A 15492-nucleotide genomic window follows, 5' to 3' on the forward strand; every position below is an offset into this window, starting at 1 on the left:
GCGCGATGCTCCGGGACTGGCAGCCCCAGGCCGGAGCCAGGTGAAAGCCCTCTCTCCTTCTCTCCCCCCACCCCACCCACCCGCTCTCTCACCTCGATCTCTCCTTCCTTCTCTCCATCTATCCTCTCTCTCTTCTTCTCCGTTTTGTCTCTGCCTCTCTCACTTGTCCCTGTCTGCCCTCACTCACCCCGTCTCCTCTGCCTCTGCCTCTCTCTCTCTCTCCTGGGTTCTCCATCTCCGGTCTGTTCTGTCCTGCTCCGTCTCTCGGGCCCGTCTCTCCTGTCTCTGTCACTCTCTCCGTCTCCCCCCCTCCCCCCCACCCCCGTTCCCTCTCTGCCTCTCTCCCCGTCAGAAGCCCAGCTCGCCCTCGCCCAGGGCCGGCGACCAGGCGGAGGCCGGCGCAGCCCCGTCGCCCGCGCGGGGGAAGGAGAGCACGAGCCCGCGCTCGGCGCCATCGTCGCAGGGCAGAGGAGACCGCGCGGCCGGCGGGCAGGCCAGGCGGCGGCGGCGGCGGCGGCGGCGCCGGCGAAGGCGGCGCTCCAGGTCCCCCGCGTGCGCGCCCCGCCGCAGAGGCCGCCGGCGCGCCCGGCCCGCGCCGCCCCGGGTTCCGTCGCGCTCGCTCAGCAGGGCCCGGTCCAGCAGCGACTCGGGCGGCGGCGGGGCCCCCGACCCCGGGCCGGAGCCTGGCTCCGGCGGGCACGGTAAACGGTGAGCGAACACGGTCCCCGGGCGTGGAGGCTCCCCTCCCCGCACCGTCCCCGGACCCCCACGGAACACCCACCTCCGGCGGGTCCTCCCCCTCACCGACCACGCCCCCTCCGCACTCACTGAGCTTCCCCTTCCTGATCTCTCTCCTTCGACCCCAGGAGCCCTCTCGTCCTCCCACGAAGCTCTCCCCATCTCGCTTCCCACCCACCCCCACGATCTCTCCCCTCCCCTCCATGGACTCCCCCTGCACTGATCACTCTCCCCTTTTCTCGCTGGTTTCTCCCTGTGCCCCCTTCCCTTCTCTGGAGACCTCACCCCTTCCAGGAACCTCCCGTCACCAACTCACACCCCCCCTCCTCCCGACCCCGAGCACATCCTCTCCTCCACAAACCCCTTCCGCGTGAACCCCTGCCCTGCCGAGTCCCCTCCTGCGCTGAGCCCACTCTCCCTGGCTGAGCGCCCTGTCGCCGTGCCCCTCCCGCAGGGCCAAGGAGAGGCCCCCGCGCGCGCGCCCGGCCAGCATCTCCCCGTCCCCGGGCGTGCACGGCCGGCACGGCGGCCCGGAGGGAAAGAGCTCGTCGCGCAGCCCTGGCCCCCACCCTCGCTCGTGGAGCTCCAGCCGCTCGCCCTCCAAATCCCGGTCGCGCTCGGCCGAGAGGAGGGTCCGCAGCCCCACCCGCTCGCCGTCGCCCAAGAAACCTCTGGGCCGGTGAGTGCGGGCGGGGTGGTGGGGGAGGGAAGGATGGGAGCCGGGGAGAGGGCAGGCCCGGGCGCCCTCGCGCGGCGGTGGCGCTCACCTCGGGCCCGGCCTCGCAGGGACAAGGACGGCGAGGGCCGCGCGAGGCACGGCGAGGCCGACACCGCCCGCGCGCGGCGCCGCTCCCGCAGCTATTCGCCCATCCGCAAGCGGCGCCGGGATTCGCCCAGCTTCATGGAGCCGCGGCGCATCACCAGGTATGAAGGGGCCGGGCACCAGCCAGGGACCTAAGGGATGAAGCCCTCCTGGAGGGACCGACTGAACCTAGGGCAGGGAGGGGAGAAGGCTGAAGGAGAGGAAGTGGGGGTTCAGTAAAGGGAAGAGGGCTCTGAGAGGAGAGAGGCTAGACCTGGTGGTGCCGGGGAGGGGGTGGACTCAGACAGAGGTGAAAGTTCACTGAGGGGAGGAAGGCCTCAAGAAGGGAATGGTCCCCAGTGGGGGCCTGAAGGCCCATGGAGGGAAGGGGGATTTGCACTTGGGTTTGGGTGGAAAGAGACAAACCTGAAATTAAGTTCTGAAGATTCCAGCCAACCCTCCCTACATTCATCTCCTGGCAATGATGGGAGGAGCCCATCATTGCCAAGAGCCCATCATTGCTCCACATGCAGGGAGCCGCACCCTCCCTCCCTCCATTCATCTCCTGGCAATGATGTCTCCTTTTCTCCTTCATCTCAAGGTCCAGCCTGCTGAGTGGCCTGTGGCCAGCCTGGGGGCCAAGTGGACCCCCTCTCCACAGGCTGCAGGGGAGATGCCCATGTGAGCTGAGCTGGCTCTGTTCAGCTGTCTGTCTGCCTCTCCTTTTCTCACTAACCTCACTGCTTACCTTCCAGCCCCCTGGGGAATTTGGAGGAGGGGGCACCAGCAGCCTGGTTTCTGGGGCAGCTGTGGGCGCAACCCTCCTTCTTACTTTCCCCACACAGTCCAGTGGGGCTGTGCCATGATCAGAGTTTCTCTGCCAGGACTGGAGGGTCTGGGCCTGGGCCTCCAGGTGAGCCGATGGTCTGTGTTTGCAGAAATCACCCAGAAGTCCTAGATCCCTAACATGGGGAAGAAGGCCACAGGCAAAATCCTGACCCCAGCTCCGCCACAGCCTTCCTGGGCAGCCGTGGGAGGTCGGTGGGCTCTCTGAGTCCCTGTTCTCATGTCCACGCAATAGCAGGCTTCCCTCGGCATCTGTTCCGCTCTCACACGGTCGGATTCTCAAACGGGTCCTTTCTTGGGCCTTGATGATCACATTGCCTCCTCCCTTCACCCCAGAGCTAAAGGCCAGACCACAAGGTTTGGGACACCCCCAGACCTAAGAGGGAGGTCCTAAGGTGGCAGACTCCCACACCTCCCACCTGGCACCCACCTCAGCCCCTCTCCCAGGCTGCCTCCTCCTCCCACTAACTACACCTGTTTTCTTCCTTAGAATTAACCCAGTGCGATGGGGCTTTGCCCCCCCCCCCCCCTTAACAACTCTCTTTTCTTTTCTCTGGGTCACAGTCTCCTGGCTTCAAACTAACTCCAGGGCTGGTGGGAGGTAGCTGAGTGAGGAGAGGGGCCAGTGGGCCTGGGCCAGGCTGTGGCCATGGGCAGCAGTGGCCAGGGGTCTCTTCCCTTCACGTGACCTGAAAACCCCAAGTCCTCCATTCTGTGGGGATCAGAGGAGCAGAGCTGGGCCGTATCCACAAACCTTTCCATGCACAGAAGCCACTGCTTAGCTTGGTTGATGTGGATTGTCTATATTTAAAACTTACAGTCACTCAACAAATATTTATTGAGCACCTGCTCAGGTCTAGCTGAGATTCGGGTTCCCTTTCCCTGCAGACAAGTGAGGAAAAACAAAACGATCAACATGAAATTGGCAAGTGACCACTGACTGTCCAATCCCGTTGGGGTGGGAGGGGGGCCACCTGAGGCAGCAGAACCCTGGCCACTGCTGGGGAGGGGCTCCAGGCCCAAGTGAGGGCCCTGGATGGTCTGTAATCGTTTTTTTCCCTCCTGGCAGTGCCCGAAAGCGGCCCATCCCCTACTACCGGCCCAGCCCCTCCTCCTCCTCCTCCAGCTGCCTGAGCAGTGACTACTCAAGCAGGAGCCCCAGCCGGAGCCCCAGCCCGGGCCACAGCCACGGAAGCTACAGCAGCCGAAGTGGAGGGACCCGAAGCCACACGCGCAGCCCCTCCCGGACCCCCAGTCCCAGTTACCACAGCCGGAGCAGCTCAGAAAGTGGAGGCTTCTGAGCCCTTACAGACCCCGATTGGTGCCCCCTGGCACAGAGAGAGGCGAGGGCTCAGGCCCCAGGATCCATGGGGGGCATACACCCTATTGCTTCAAAGCGGTCCCAGGGCCAGGGAAGACCTTGAGGGTAGGTGCCCTGCAGACAAGGAGGAGCTGGGTTCTGCTGCTTCTCGAGGGTCCCTACCCCCACCTTCTGCCCTCCCACCATGTCCAGGGAACAAAGAGCCTTTTCGAACACAGGGATCACCCTGCCCCCCTTCCTGCTTGATGCCAGCTCACCAGGCTGGGGATCTCAGCTCAGTGGACCCAGGGACATCTCTGAAGGTGCCAATCCTGGGAGCCTCCCCTACCCACTCCGCAGGGCCCTCGGATCCTCTCTATCACTAGGCAGGCAAGGAGGCGGGACAGCAAGCAGGATATAAGTGAGACAGAAAAAAGAATGGCCTAACCCTTGGTGTGCCACCATCCAGGCTGGGGAGCTGCTTCCTCCTGAGCTGGCTGCAGGAGGACCCTGGCTGAGGGCTGGAGGCTGGCCCCGCAGCCCCCCCGAACCTCGCCCCAGGCCCAGGAGTGCCAGGAAGAGCCAGGGAGCTCACTCTTGGTCCCACCTTTTCTCTCCAGGCCAGTCTCTCCCCTTCAGGCCTCACCTCATTCCCTGGTCCAAGGCCACACAAGCCAGGCCTTGTGCATGACAAGAGGTGGGACACACAGACCACAACGGAATGTGACCCTGAGATGAAAGGGGGCTCAGGTCAGGAGGTGGACGGGAGAGGGAGTGGATGGCAGAAGAGCCTGTGAGGAGGGAGAAGCAATGCAGCCTAAGGACTGAGCAGGCCCTGGTCTTCTCACGTGCCCCTTGTCCGAGTCACAGGCACAGGAGAGCGTAGCTTCAGGGCCTGCCCGAGGGAGCACTTGCTCCCCAGGGTTTGGTGAGGAGGTGGCCGGCCCAGGCCTCCCAGGGAGGGTGCTGTAGCCCTTGGAAGAAAGGGAGGGTCTGTACCGAGGGCCTTGGCCTGGGGCCTGGGCAGGAAGCAGTGGCCCCAGCCCTCTTCTGCTGCTCCCAGCCCCCTCCTCCTGGGGCCCTCAGGGATCTAATGAAGTCTTCCTTGGCCCAACAGGGCAGATGCCCTGGGCTCTGCTGGGGGGAGGGGTCTGGGGTCTGGTCCGGGTTCCCCTCTCTCTATTTCCCACTTCCTTTATTTTTTTTTCCGCGGTGCGGATGAAACTTGGGACTCTAATAAAACACTCAGTGCCCAAAGGGCAGGTGGTGAGACCAGGCCTCTGTGGATTTGGGCACCTGGAGAGTGTGGGGAGGGCATGGGGTCCTGGGGTCCTTCCCACTGAGAAATGGGAGGGGTTCAGACTCCTGGGGACCCAGAGAGAAGAACTGGCACCAAGGAACCAGCGCCCAGCACGTCTATCCCCCTGTGCAGGTGCCTGAGTCTGCAGAGCCGGCAGCTTAGTGAGGAGGAAAATGGGGGCCCAAGATGATCACTCCCATGCCCTGAACCCCCATCTAGCTTCAGCCGTGGGTGGGGGTGGGGCAGAGGAGGAGGCTGGGCCAACACACAGGACCTTCCCTATATGTGGAATGTTCCAGAATGGCTAGAACACAGTTTGGCTGTGAATCCAGGCACCCTAGGATGGGGCCTGGAAAGGGAGTTTAGAGTAATGGGTTGTTGTTTTTTTCCTTTTAACAGTTACATTGTATTTCTTTTATTGAGATCTAAACAAATACACACAATCTCCCGCACCCTCCCCTCCTCCTTTTCCTTCTCCTCCCCCTCCTCTTCCTTCTTCTCTCTTCGAGTGGTGCGTTTTAACCTGGTTTTGAATCTACTCTTCTTGGGGAACCTGAGGAAGGTCGGGAAGCCTTTTCTCAGAAGGTGTGCGCATGCCCACAATTCAGCATGCAATTTGGGGTCACACAAACACTACCAGCCTTGAGGGCCTCCTGGTCCACCTCTGCTGAGGAAGCATACGACACGTCCACAGCTCCGACCTGTGGGAGCCATGAGACGGATGTCCTTGGTCTAGTCTGGTCCCCAGAGCAGGGGGTCGTGCTCCTGAAGCCTATGGCTGTGTCAGCACATGGCCTCCTCTCCAGGTCCTTTTCCTTCCTGCTAGAAGGGGCACCTGAGGAGGTGACTGTTTCTGATCTGAGAAAGCTATTCAAAGAAGCACCTGTCTCTTTAACCCTCAGGCACACTTTAGGGGCTACAGGGAGATGTCACCGCCTGGGCAGGGGAGCATAAAACACAAAGGTGGTCATGAAAATTTAGCCTGTCTCACACTGAGCCCATTCCTGCTCCCACTCCATTTCCTCATTGCTCAGCCTGAAGCCTCCCCCCTGCACCCCACAGCTAGGTCCTATTTTCGTATTGTTTTCCTGCAGCTGGACAGGGCTTTCCTAGGTCCTGTTTTCCTATTGATTCCCTGCAAATGGTACCACTTTCCCCAGATGGTACCACTTCTTCCCTCCCACCTCTATTCCTGGCCCAACAATCCTGGGCTTCTCACTAGCACCCCTCCCATACCCATCTCTTGCCCTCTCCCACCCATCCTGCTCTATCTAAAATGCAAATCTAACCTTTCTTTCACTCATTCGACACATACTTATTGAAAACCTACTGTGTGCCACACAGTCCCTGGCTTTGAGGGCATAATATTGAATTAATGAAACAGAGCTTCCTGCCCTGTGGACCCTGCATCCCGTGACCAAGGCCAACCAGCTCGTAGGACTTGGAAGGCTTCTGAATGGCTCCACCTGGAACAGCAATCCTTTCCTTCTGCAAGCCCTCCAACCTCCTCTCGCACCACTGCCCTTTACTCCCCAGTTCAGCTGACCCTCCTCTCTGTGCCCCCAAGAATGCCCCTTCAGCTCCACAGGTTCAGGCTCAGCTCAGTTCAGCTGCCTCCTACTCTGAAGAGACTCTGGTCCCCAGCTGTGATGGCCACTCCTGCCTCTCTGAGTTCCCTCAGTGCTGGGTTTGTTCCTGACTTTAGGGCCTTACATTCTTGTTCCCGTTGTTTGTTGGCAAGTTACTCTCCCCATAAATCTGTGAGCTTCTGGAGCCCAGCCCTCGCTTTATTGGTCTCTGCTCCCCTCCACAGCCTTGTGAAATAGTTGCCCTTGAAATGTTTGTGGAATGAGTGAGTGAACAAGGGGGCCATGCAGTGAGCAGTTCCAGAAACCCTGGGGGGCAGGCAGCGGCCCAAAGGCAAGGTGTGGTGGCCGCAGAAGACACTAGAGGGCGACAGAGAGGGAAAACTGCCAGTTAGGATCCGCCGGGAGGGGCACAAAACTGGAGAGCAGCCTGGGGGAGGGTCCTCGTCAGCCCGGAAGCCTGAAGCTCACGTCCTCCGCGCCCTCACTGGCTATTTGAGAAAGTCCGTTCCCTGGGAAAAGATGCGGAGGGCACCAGGGCACCAAACCCCTGTCCTCCCACAGACGGAGGGGTCAGCCTCTGCTCCGTACCTTGGGAAAAGAGAAAAATACTGCCAGGAAGGCAGGCAGGAAAACAGGAAACTACAATTCTCCATTGGTAACAAGGAAGGGGAAATGGGATGGGGGTGGGGGAACCTTCCCAGGATGTGAGCCTTTGGGATGCTGTAGGTTCTCTCCTGGTCTCTCTCTCCACAGATGGGAGCCTCAGGGGCATCTAAGCCCCCCGCCCCCCATTTTCCCCTCCCAACACACCCAGTACCCCCCTCAGCCCCCCCATTTTCCCCTCCCAACACACTCAGTACCCCCCTCCGCCCCCCCATTTTCCCCTCCCAACACACCCAGTACCCCCCTCAGCCCCCCCATTTTCCCCTCCCAACACACTCAATACCCCCCTCAGCCCCCCCATTTTCCCCTCCCAACACACTCAGTACCCCCCTCAGCCCCCCATTTTCCCCTCCCAACACACTCAGTACCCCCCTCAGCCCCCCATTTTCCCCTCCCAACACACTCAATACCCCCCTCAGCCCCCCCATTTTCCCCTCCCAACACACCCAGTACCCCCCTCAGCCCCCCCATTTTCCCCTCCCAACACACTCAATACCCCCCTCAGCCCCCCCATTTTCCCCTCCCAACACACTCAGTACCCCCCTCAGCCCCCCATTTTCCCCTCCCAACACACTCAGTATCCCCCTCAGCCCCCCCATTTTCCCCTCCCAACACACCCAGTACCCCCCTCAGCCCCCCCATTTTCCCCTCCCAACACACCCAGTACCCCCCTCAGCCCCCCCCATTTTCCCCTCCCAACACACTCAATACCCCCCTCAGCCCCCCCCCCCCCATTTTCCCCTCCCAACACACCCAGTACCCCCCTCAGGCCCGCCCCCCCCCCATTTTCCCCTCCCAACACACCCAGTACCCCCCTCAGGCCCGCCCCCCCCCATTTTCCCCTCCCAACACACCCAGTACCCCCCTCAGGCCCGCCCCCCACCCCATTTTCCCCTCCTAACACACTCAGCAAATGGGCAGTGAACAGGGCTTTCCTATGTCCTGTTTTCCTATTGGCTTCCTGCATCCCCAGACTCAGGGTAGCAAGTCACAAGTGCACATGCCCAGTTTGGGTGTCCCAGCTGACACCCCACACACACACACCCCTGCCTCTCTTAAATGCTCTTGGAAGACCCCTGGCCTCTTACCAGTCTCTCTCAGCTGAAGGCATATTCAACAAACTGGTCCTACCTATCACCAGGCGCCTTCCCTTCCTTCTCCAGGTCCCCCTCTGCCTGAGAAAGTCTCTCGGGACACCTAAGGCATGGGGGTGCTTCAGCTGTAGGGACTCCCACCTCCACGGGTGCCACATCTCCACATCCTCCCTCACCCCCTCCCTACACCCACGCGCACACACACCCCTCCTGAAGCCTTAGATGGCAGAGCAGGCCGTGTAGGGAACCTGGGGGGAGGGGGAAGTGGAGGAGAAACTGTTGATTCATGGTGCTGGAAGGAGTATTAGAGAACATCCAGTCCAATGGTCTCATTGCACAGATGAAGAAAATGAGTCATGGGAGCCGGCCGCTGGCTAAGGTCCCAGAGTCAGGTCCCCAGACTCCCAAGCTAGACAGATTGTTTTTGCTGGACAGCAGGGCAGTTGGGGCCAGAGGATGGGTCCCTTCCACCTGGCCCCTCCTTGCCACCCCTTCAGTGGTGATGGGGGTGAAGTGAACCCAAGGCCGGCCAGAAGCCGAGGCCTAGTGGGTTGGCAGGCTGGAGGGTCAGTGTCTAGACACTTCCAGAAAGACCTGGTGCTCCCCCAACCCCATGTGCTCTAATTACTGCTGCTCACATTTTCAATTCCCAGCAGGCTCAGCAACAAGCGAAATCTGTCAGCTGTCAGGCCTCTCCAGGGAGCTCTCTCAGCTGCCCGAAGACTCTCGAACTTTCTCTGAGGTTGTGTCAGGGAAAGAGGAGCTGGCTCAGCTACAGTTGGCAAATACCAGCCAAGGGTGTGGCCATGTGCCTAAGGCCGCAGGCACAGTGCCAGGCTGGGAGGCAGGTCTTGGGGCTGCTGCACAATATCCCAGACTTCGGGGCCACGGATGAGAGGAGGGCCCCCTCCAATTAAGTAACCCCAGACCCTCCAGTGCCCATCTTCCTTCACTTTCCCCTCCCAATGGCTTCTGGGGAATCCTTAGGGGGTGGACTTAATTGTCCCCTTAATCCCAGAAAAACTACCCCTGGCAGCTCAGTGACTGGAATGCTAGAGCAGAGGATTGTCAAAGGCCATTTGGGCAGGTGGGCAAGTGGAAGCTGACATTCAGCCCTTGTTCCTCTTGCCAAGTCCGGTGCCTGGGTTCAGGGTGCAGCCTTCCGGAAGAGCATCTTGGTCAGGGATGGAGGCACCCCAGAGAGTCTGGCCCAACGCTCCCTGTTCTGATAGGCAACCCTTGCTGAAAACAGCACCCTGTTCCTGGGAGCCCACAGCGCCCCCTGGACTGCCTGGCAGTCTCTCCCCTGCAGGACAGAGGATCAGGAGGCCTGAGTTCCAACCTCTCATACCCGCTTCCAGCTTTGTGACCTTGGGCAGCTCTGACCCTCAGTTCCCACATCTCAATAATGAGACTCTGATAAGATACTTGGACATGCTATAATGCTCATGCAACTGGGTAATTCTCTTTAGTCTAAGTCTCTCAATATCCAAAATTAAAGGCCCTCTTTCCTTAATAATGATTAACACAGGAGCACCAGGCATTTCACATGCATTCTTGCATTTGAGATTCACTACAATCCTGCAAGATGGGTGCATTGTTAGCCACATTTTGCAGATGGAGACATGTGGGCTCAGAGAGGTCACCAGGCCAGTGAACAGCAGCACCCAGCCTCAAGCCCAGCCTTGTTTGACCCCAAAACCCAGTTTTTCCCACCCTCCACCCCCTCTTACCACAGCCCAGAGCTACCCATGTCCCCACCCTTTTGACTGGCAGGGTGACCCAAGTCCCTCAAGAACTGGCTCACTGAAGATGAATGTTGAGTTCTCCATTCTGCCTCCCACCTGCCGTGGGCAGAGTGCTCGTGTTGCGCTTCAGGTTGTACAACTTCCCCTGGCTGGGGCGGCAGGGATGGATCCTCCCTGCCTAGCTTCAGACAAGATGAAGGGAGCTATGAAGGGAGCTTGTGTCTACAAAGTGCCCCCACCCAGAGCGTGGCTGGGCCTGGCAGGACCACACTTGAAAGCACCCATGACTACACCTGACAGCTCCCTCAAGGGTGGGGCACCTGGGCTGCAGTCTGGGCCAAGGTGGGCAGGCAGGGACAGATGAGGGCCCTCCCTGGCTCCTGACCTCACCCTGACTTTATGGGGCTGGGAGTGCCAAGGTGTGAAAGCCTGGGGCTTCTTGAAGCTGAGACCCTTGGAGGGTGTGGCCAGTAGTTCCCAACTGAGATTCACTGGGCTCATGACAGGATCCAGCAAGGGAGATGGGGCAGAGGGCAGGGGTACTGTCTGCCTCCCACCCTGGGCTCAATAGAACCCCAGGTGCTCAGAGGTCTTTCCAGAGGTGACCTCAGATTTGTGTGGCCCTGTCCCAGCTCTTTCCTGATGGAGAGCAGAGGGGTAAGAAGGAAAGACATCCAGGAGCTCTCTCTCTTGAAGAGGAAACTGAGGCTTAGAGGGGGCATGAGTCTTGTTACTCCTTGTTCATCAAGGTAAGTGGCCTGGAGTCTGGCTTCCAGCCCCTCAGTGTCCTGGGCAGAACAAGGCCTCCTATGGAACTTGTTAGCAGGGTGGGCCTCCGAAAGAGAGGGGGTAGGGAAACTCCAGGGTGAGAGCCCTTGAGGGTAAGAGCCCTGAGCAGTAGAGGCAAGAGGCTTACTCTGCTAAGTGTCTTACAGGAGACAGTGGGACAGTCACTCAACCTCAGTCTCCTCATTTAAAAGATAATAGGACAGAGTCTCTAGAGGGAAAGCTGGGCCAGGAAATGCCTATGACGGCAGGAAAGAGGGAAAGTTAGGATTACAGCAGGAGCATAGGGGCACCATTCCCAGAGGTGAGATATTGGGGACCGGATCCCATAGGTGGTCAGGTAGGAGGTGGGGTCAAGGTACAGGCCTCAGGTTATGAGCAAGATTTAGCAAACTGTACCATCTGGAGTCCCCTCCCCCTTTGTACTGCGGGAATCAAAAACAAATGGGGCTTTGTGATTATAATTTGCAAAATGGGAAACTGAGGCCTAGAGAAAGAAGGGCCTTCTCTAAAATCACACAGTAAGTCAATGGCAGAGCCCAGACTAGACTCAAGGTTGCTGCATTTCAGGTTCCCTGTCCTCAGGGGAAAATAGATTGTATAGAGCAAGAGCAGAGCGGAATTTCTGGGCACCTTTGAACAATCCAATATGGAGTCACTGTCAGCTAAGACTGAGGTATGTCAAGACTGAGGTAATGGGGTGTAATGGGAACGCCCTTAGGAGGGGCCCAGAAGGCCCAAAACCACAAGTCTGGACACTTAGAAAAGGATTCCATTTGGACACCGATATGAGTGAGACCTCCACCCCTGGTGACCTATAAGAATTCAGAGCCCCTCCTACCTCAAGCTTGGCTCTACCACGGTCATGCTTGGATTCCTGCCAGACTTCTACTCCACCAGATGCATGCCACCACGGTAGCCACCTGGCTGGAGACGGAGGCCTGCCTCTCCACCTGCAGACTCCCCCAGGGATGGACACTTTGCTCTGCTCATGTAACCTCCCCCTCTCTTTGTGTAACCTGCGTGTGAGTCTGTTGGCTTATTGGGGAGGTCTCCCCTAATGAACTTGGCATTGTGGAAAGAACCTGGCATCGTGTGTAACTCCTTTGAGGGTTGCTCACCACATAGATATAATGTGGAGACTGACAATAACCTTCCTCCTGACCCCCCACCCTCAGCACTGGACCTGGGGTTTCTCATCTGGGCCAGCCCCACTCCTGGGGGCAGGGGGGAATGGTCAGACCCATACATGCCTCGGCCTCTGCAACAGGGATAGGTACACATTCTCCTCCCTCCTCCCTCTCTTCAATTCCAGGAAGATAATAACAGTAATTAACAAGTATCCTGTACCAGGCCCTGGGCTAAAAGTCTTGCTCGCATGAAGTCATCAATCCAATGATGTAAGCATCATCATCACCATGATCATCTCCATTTTCCAGATGGGGAAACTGAGGCCCAAGGAGTCTAACTTGCACAAGTCTTCCATTAATGGCAAAGCTAGGATTTGAACTCAGGCAGTCTGGTTCCATTGTCCACCCTCCTAAAAAGCACACCAGACTGCTTCTTAAAACATTACATCACAGATAGCTGTGGTTCAGATTTCGGCTCTGCCACTTCCTAGCTGTGCGGCCTGGGACAAGTAGCTCAACTTCTCTCGTCTTTGTCCACCTGGACAGCAGGACGGGACTGTGCACAGGCAGTGGCCCGGTGCTTTAGCGCCCAGGCCTGTGAGTGTCCGGCAGTGGGCACTGCATCAGCATCAGCACTCCAGTCATTTGTGTTTTTTTTTGAACCAGAGAAGGTTCCAGATGTGGGCAGAACCTTCCTCGCCCCGCCCCTGCCCCGGTATGCAGCGGGAGGGGCTGCCCGCACTAGTCATTGCCATTAATAGAGACCTGAAGCACCTCCTGCTAAAAATACCCGGCTGAAGCCCTTTAAAAGCGCTGCTGGCTCCAGCCCGGGACAGTTCTCCGAGCTTCAGCAAGACGCGCAGAACCCAGAACCGAGCCAGCATGACCGAGCGCCGCGTGCCCTTCTCGCTCCTGCGGAGCCCGAGCTGGGACCCTTTCCGCGACTGGTACCCGGTCCACCACCGCCTCTTCGAGCAGGCCTTCGGCATGCCGCGGCTGCCCGAGGAATGGTCGCAGTGTTTCAGCCACAGCGGCTGGCCGGGCTATGTGCGCCCGCTCCCCGCGGCTGCTGTCGAGGGCGCCCCGGCCGTGGCCGCGCCCGCCTACAGCCGCGCGCTCAGCCGGCAACTTAGCAGCGGCGTCTCCGAGATCCAGCACACGCCCGACCGCTGGCGCGTGTCCCTGGACGTCAACCACTTCGCCCCCGAGGAGCTGACGGTCAAGACCAAGGAAGGCGTGGTGGAGATCAGTGGTGAGAACCCCACCCCCAACCCCGGCCCCGCGGGGATAAAGCTGCGGGGCGGGGAGCCTGGAGAGTGGAAAAATTAGCCTCCTATTCGCCGCCTGTGCCCTCTTCTCCAGAATGGGGGGTGAGGATAGCTCCTAAAGGAACTTTTGGCCCTAAAACAAAAACCACTCTCTTAAAGGAAGAGACGCCCTCTAAAAGCGGAGATTTTACACCCCCCGCCCCCTCCCCCAGCCCTACCCCCAAGTGTCCAGGTCCTCCGGAGCTGTCCCTGCCTCTTTCCCGGTCCGTGGAGGGGGCATGTGCGCCAGGCAAATGGAACTTTGCAGAAGGCTATGAGGGCCTGGGACAGTCCGGGGGCCCCCAAAACTCTCCACCAGTTTGGGTCGGCCCTGAGTCCCGGCCACTAGGTGGGGCGTGTTTGGATGTAGGCTAGCTGAGAGGCGGTCCCTCCCTCACCCTCTGACCTCCTTCCCTCCCCCAGGCAAGCACGAAGAGAGACAGGATGAACATGGCTACATTTCCCGGTGCTTCACTCGAAAATACACGTGAGTTTGGGCACTAGGTGGTGGGGGGCGGGAGGATACAGTGTCTCCCCTGTGTGTGACTCTGGTCCTCCTTTTCTGCACCTCCAGGCTTCCCCCTGGTGTGGACCCCACCCTGGTGTCTTCTTCCCTGTCCCCCGAGGGCACACTCACCGTGGAGGCCCCGATGCCCAAGCCAGCCAACCAGTCCTCAGAGATCACCATCCCTGTCACCTATGAGGCTCGTGCCCAGATTGGGGGCCCAGAAGCTGGGAAGTCCGAGCAACCTGGAGCCAAGTAAAGGCCTTTGCCCCCGCTTCAAACCCTGCGTTAGCAATCACTGACCATCCCCACCTGTCAGCCTGTATGCTCTTTTGATACGTTTATGTTCTGTTTTTCTCAAATAAAGTTCAAAGCAACTGCCTGCCACTGCCTCAGACCCTGGTGTGTGTGTAGGCCTAGGAGTTGGTGCTATTTGCCGGCTCACACATTCCTCATATGTGCCGAGGGCCCGCAGTGTACCAAGCCCCATGCTGGGCCCTGTGGGTACAACGGTGTCCATCACAGGGCACAGCCCTGCTCTCCAGCCCTGTGTCCATTAAAAGAGAAGTAAGGATTGTAACCAGCAATTAAAACTCCAAAAGTCAGATGTGGGAGCCAGGGACACCAGGAGAGGCTCCTGGCCTAGGCTTGGGTACTCAGGGACACCTAGCTGGGGTTAGGTAGATGGGGACAGCAGTCCCCCTGGGGAGGGGAACTTCCTGGGAGCTCAGAGTCCGATTCTGACTTCATCATGACTTTATTATTCTCCTGGAGAGGGACAGGACCATCTAGATGGTGTGGGAGATGTGGTGACTCAGGTGGCTTTCTGAGGGGAGGTGGGACTATTCAGAGGACCCATTCCCCATCCCCCCAGACCCATGCAGGGATGGGGCCTGGGCTCTCAGGCCTGAGGGTGTCCTCTAGAGACGCCTAGGTTTTGATGGGAGAGCGGCAAAGACCCTGACAGAAAGGTTAGTTAGTCGCTCCAGAGGGCCTACCTTGACTGGGCCGGGCAAGAACAGTCACCCCTACCTTGGCCCTCTCCTCTGTCTGCCCTTGCCCAGCCCACTACCCTCTTACCTGGCCCAAGGAGGGTTCTGAGGGACCTGGGAGAGGGAAAAGCAGACTGGGGCTTTGGAGCCCAGTCTCAAATCAAGAGCTTGAGAGACCCCACACGATCTCCACAGACGAGGAACCAGAGCCTGAGGCTGAGGCAAGACACCCCACAGCCTTGCTTTCACCGGGTGCTTGAGCGGAGCAGCATCCCACAGGGAAGTGCCTGGGCATGCATGTGTCCACGCACATGCGACCCCTGACACTGCCCAGCTTCCTAATGTTCCCTCTGTAGTGCAGGCTCCCTGCTGGGATACCACAATACGGAGCAGGCATAAAGCCAAAGCAGGTCTCAGCCCTCAGAGGCTTCACCAAACCTGGAGGGAAGCCAACAGGAAAATAAACACATAGACCAAAGGATTGTGTTGGCCCAGCTGGCAGCACAGGTCTGGGCCTGAAGGCCAGGGCACTACCCAGTCTACCCACCCTTCCACCTTCCACTCATTTCCTGAGCTCCAGTCTCCTAAATCTGCCACCCTCCTTCCAGACACACACAGACCACGTCGCCGGTGTCTCCTGGACACCTCCATGATCCCGTGGCTACAACCCAGAGTCGGCCTGGCTAGTTCTC

At 59.0% G+C, this 15492-nt stretch overlaps 2 protein-coding genes across 2 annotated transcripts in view; both read left to right on the forward strand.

The window, feature by feature from the left end:
- Positions 1-4956, forward strand: part of SRRM3 (serine/arginine repetitive matrix 3) — a 33932-nt gene extending 28976 nt beyond the window's left edge. The window contains exons 11-14 of the mRNA XM_054714858.1: positions 353-708; positions 1193-1417; positions 1525-1662; positions 3456-4956. Coding sequence (XP_054570833.1) covers positions 353-708; positions 1193-1417; positions 1525-1662; positions 3456-3687 — 951 coding nt within the window. The 3' untranslated portion in view covers positions 3688-4956. The remainder of the gene's footprint in view (positions 1-352; positions 709-1192; positions 1418-1524; positions 1663-3455) is intronic.
- Positions 4957-12754: 7798 nt separating this feature from the next.
- Positions 12755-14192, forward strand: HSPB1 (heat shock protein family B (small) member 1). The gene is made up of 3 exons (XM_008141457.3): positions 12755-13248; positions 13727-13790; positions 13878-14192. The coding sequence occupies exons 1-3, from the start codon at positions 12879-12881 to the stop codon at positions 14065-14067; spliced, it is 624 nt and encodes a 207-aa protein (XP_008139679.1). The 5' UTR covers positions 12755-12878; the 3' UTR covers positions 14068-14192.
- Positions 14193-15492: the final 1300 nt, after the last annotated feature.

This window comes from Eptesicus fuscus, chromosome 4, assembly GCF_027574615.1.
Source record: "Eptesicus fuscus isolate TK198812 chromosome 4, DD_ASM_mEF_20220401, whole genome shotgun sequence".
Taxonomy (NCBI): Eukaryota; Metazoa; Chordata; class Mammalia; order Chiroptera; family Vespertilionidae; genus Eptesicus; species Eptesicus fuscus.